The sequence below is a fragment of the Macaca nemestrina genome, chromosome 15, assembly GCF_043159975.1.
Source record: "Macaca nemestrina isolate mMacNem1 chromosome 15, mMacNem.hap1, whole genome shotgun sequence".
Lineage (NCBI taxonomy): Eukaryota > Metazoa > Chordata > Mammalia > Primates > Cercopithecidae > Macaca > Macaca nemestrina.
This window is the reverse complement of record NC_092139.1, coordinates 96,459,857-96,462,319: the sequence shown is the minus strand read 5'-3', so window position 1 is coordinate 96,462,319 and position 2,463 is coordinate 96,459,857. Positions and strand designations below refer to the sequence as shown.

At 43.8% G+C, this 2,463-nt stretch overlaps 1 protein-coding gene across 1 annotated transcript; it reads left to right on the top strand.

Annotated features, from left to right (window-relative positions):
* The first annotated feature begins 761 nt into the window (after positions 1-761).
* On the top strand, positions 762-1,189 carry LOC105487281 (axonemal dynein light intermediate polypeptide 1-like). Its single transcript, XM_011750731.3, has one exon. The coding sequence runs from the start codon at positions 811-813 to the stop codon at positions 1,090-1,092; it is 282 nt and encodes a 93-aa protein (XP_011749033.1). The 5' UTR covers positions 762-810; the 3' UTR covers positions 1,093-1,189.
* The last annotated feature ends 1,274 nt before the right edge of the window (positions 1,190-2,463 follow it).

Genomic DNA, 2,463 nt, shown 5'->3' with positions numbered 1-2,463 from the left:
GTTTATTTGTCTTTTTGCTTTTTCTGAGACAGAGTCTCGCTCTGTCACACAGGCTGGAGTGCAGTGGCATGATCTCAGCTCACTGTAACCTCCACCTCCCCGGTTCAAACGATTCTCCTGCCTCGGCCTCCTGAATAGCTGAGATAACAGACATGCACCATCATGCCCAGCTAATTTTTGTATTTTTAGTGGAGACAGGGTTTCTAGCCATGTTGGCCAGGCTGGTCTCAAACTCCTGACTTCAGGTGATCCACCCGCCTCAGCCTCCCCAAGTGCCGGGATTACAGGCGTGAGCCACAGTTCCCGGCCTATATGTTTAGATTTAGTAACCACTGACAAATATTTTTTCAAAGTGGTTGTATTGATATACGTTCCCACCTACGAAATAGGAGTTCCAATTGTTCCTGACCAATACGTGGTATGTTAGTCCTTTTCTGTTGCCATTCTGGATAAGTATGTTATGGTATCTCTTTGTGGTTATTTTTTGTTTATTTTATTGTACTGTATTTTCTTAGACAGGGTCTCACTCCCATCGCCCAGGCTGGAATACAGTAATGTGATTACTGCTCACTGCAGCCTCAACCTCCTGGGCTCAGGTGATTCTCCCACATCAGCCTCCAAGTATCTGGGACTACGCCCAGCTAATTTTTGTATTTTTTGTAGAGACAAGGTTTCACCATGTTGCCAAGGCTGGTCTTGAAGTCCTGGGCTCAAGCATTCCGCCCACTTTGGCCTCCAAAAGTGCTAGGACTAGAAAACAAGGCCCACACTGGACGGGGCAGCTGCTGGGCTGCTACTCTCGCCGCCGCCATGATTCCCCCCGCAGATTCTTTGCTCAAGTACGACACCCCTGTACTGGTGAGCCAGAACACGGAGAAACGGAGCCCCAAGATTGCAGAATTGGAGACGGAAAAGAGAGACCTGGAGAGGCAAGTGAACGAGCAGAAGGCAAAATGTGAAGCCACCGAGAAGCGGGAGAGCGAGAGGCGGCAGGTGGAGGAGAAGAAGCACAATGAGGAGATTCAGTTCCTAAAGCGGACGAATCGGCAGCTGAAGGTCCAACTGGAAGGCATTACTGCACCAAAGAAGTGATAATTTCCACATGATAATTTCCAACAAGACACTTGGGATTATTTACTATGTTCTTCTGGCAGCCAATAAAATCATCATAAGCCCTTTGTAAAAAAAAAAAAAAAAAAAAAAAAAAAAAAAAAAAGTGCTAGGACTATAAACATGAGCCACCGTGCCCGGCCTCCTTGTGATTTTAATTTACATTTCTCAGATGACAAAAAATTGTTGAGCAGCTTTTCATATGTTTATTGTTCTTTTTTTTTTTTTTTTCTTTGAGACAGAGTTTCATTCTTGTTGCCCAGGCTGCAGTGCAATGGCACGATCTCAGCTCACTGCAACCTCTGCCTCCGGGTTCAAGTGATTCTCCTGCCTCAACCTCCCGAGTACGTGGGATTACAGGCGCCTGCCACCACACCCAGCTAATTATGGATTTTTAGTAGAGACGAGGTTTCTCCATGTTGGTCAGGCTGGTCTCGAACTCCCGACCTCAGGTGATCTGCCTGCCTCGGCCTCCCAAAGTGCTGGGATTACAGGCATGAGCCACCATGCCCGACCGTATTGTTCCTTTTTATATTATTTTTTGTGAAATGCCTGCGTAACTCTTTTGTTCATTATAATAATTGGGTAGTCTACCCACAGAATGGGAGGAGATATTTGTGAATCATATGTAAGAGTCTAGGCTGGGCATGGTGGCTCATGCCTGTACAGTCCCAGTGCTTTAGGATGCAAGGCAGGTGGATTGCTTGAGCCCAGGAGTTTGAGACCAGCCTAGGCAACATAGCAAGACCCTGTCTCTACAAAAAAAAAAAAAATTTAATTAGCTAAGAATGGTGGCGTGAGCCTGTAGTCTCAAGCTACTCAGAAGGCTGAGGTGGGAGGATTGCTTGAGTCGAAGAGGTCAAGGTTACAGTGAGCTATGATCATGTCACTGCACTCCAGCCTGGGCGACAAAGTGAGACAATCTCTCCATAAACACACAAACAAATGAACAAATGAAAAGGACTCATTCTTAATCCACAGCTGTCCTGTGAGCCCACAGTTCTTTATCTGAGTTTTTTTTTTAATCTCCATGTGAATATGGATATATGGATGATGACAACTTCAGAATTTTCCCACCTAGAACCTTTGGGATCTAAGTTCTGTTCTTTTCTCTTTTCTTTTCTTTTCTTTTCTTTTCTTTTCTTTTCTTTTCTTTTCTTTTCTCTTTTCTTTTCTTTTCTTTTCTTTTCTTTTCTTTTCTTTTCTTTTCTTTTCTTTTCTTTTCTTTTCTTTCTTTCTTTCTTTCTTTCTTTCTTTCTTTCTTTCTTTCTTTCTTTCTTTCTTTCTTTTTCCTTTTCTTTTCTTTTCTTTCTTTTTTTTTTGACAGAGTCCCACTCTGTCGCCCAGGCTGGA

Bases quoted from the DNA above. Each gene is read 5' to 3' on its own strand.
- LOC105487281 (XM_011750731.3), top strand. From the start codon at position 811: ATGATTCCCCCCGCAGATTCTTTGCTCAAGTACGACACCCCTGTACTG.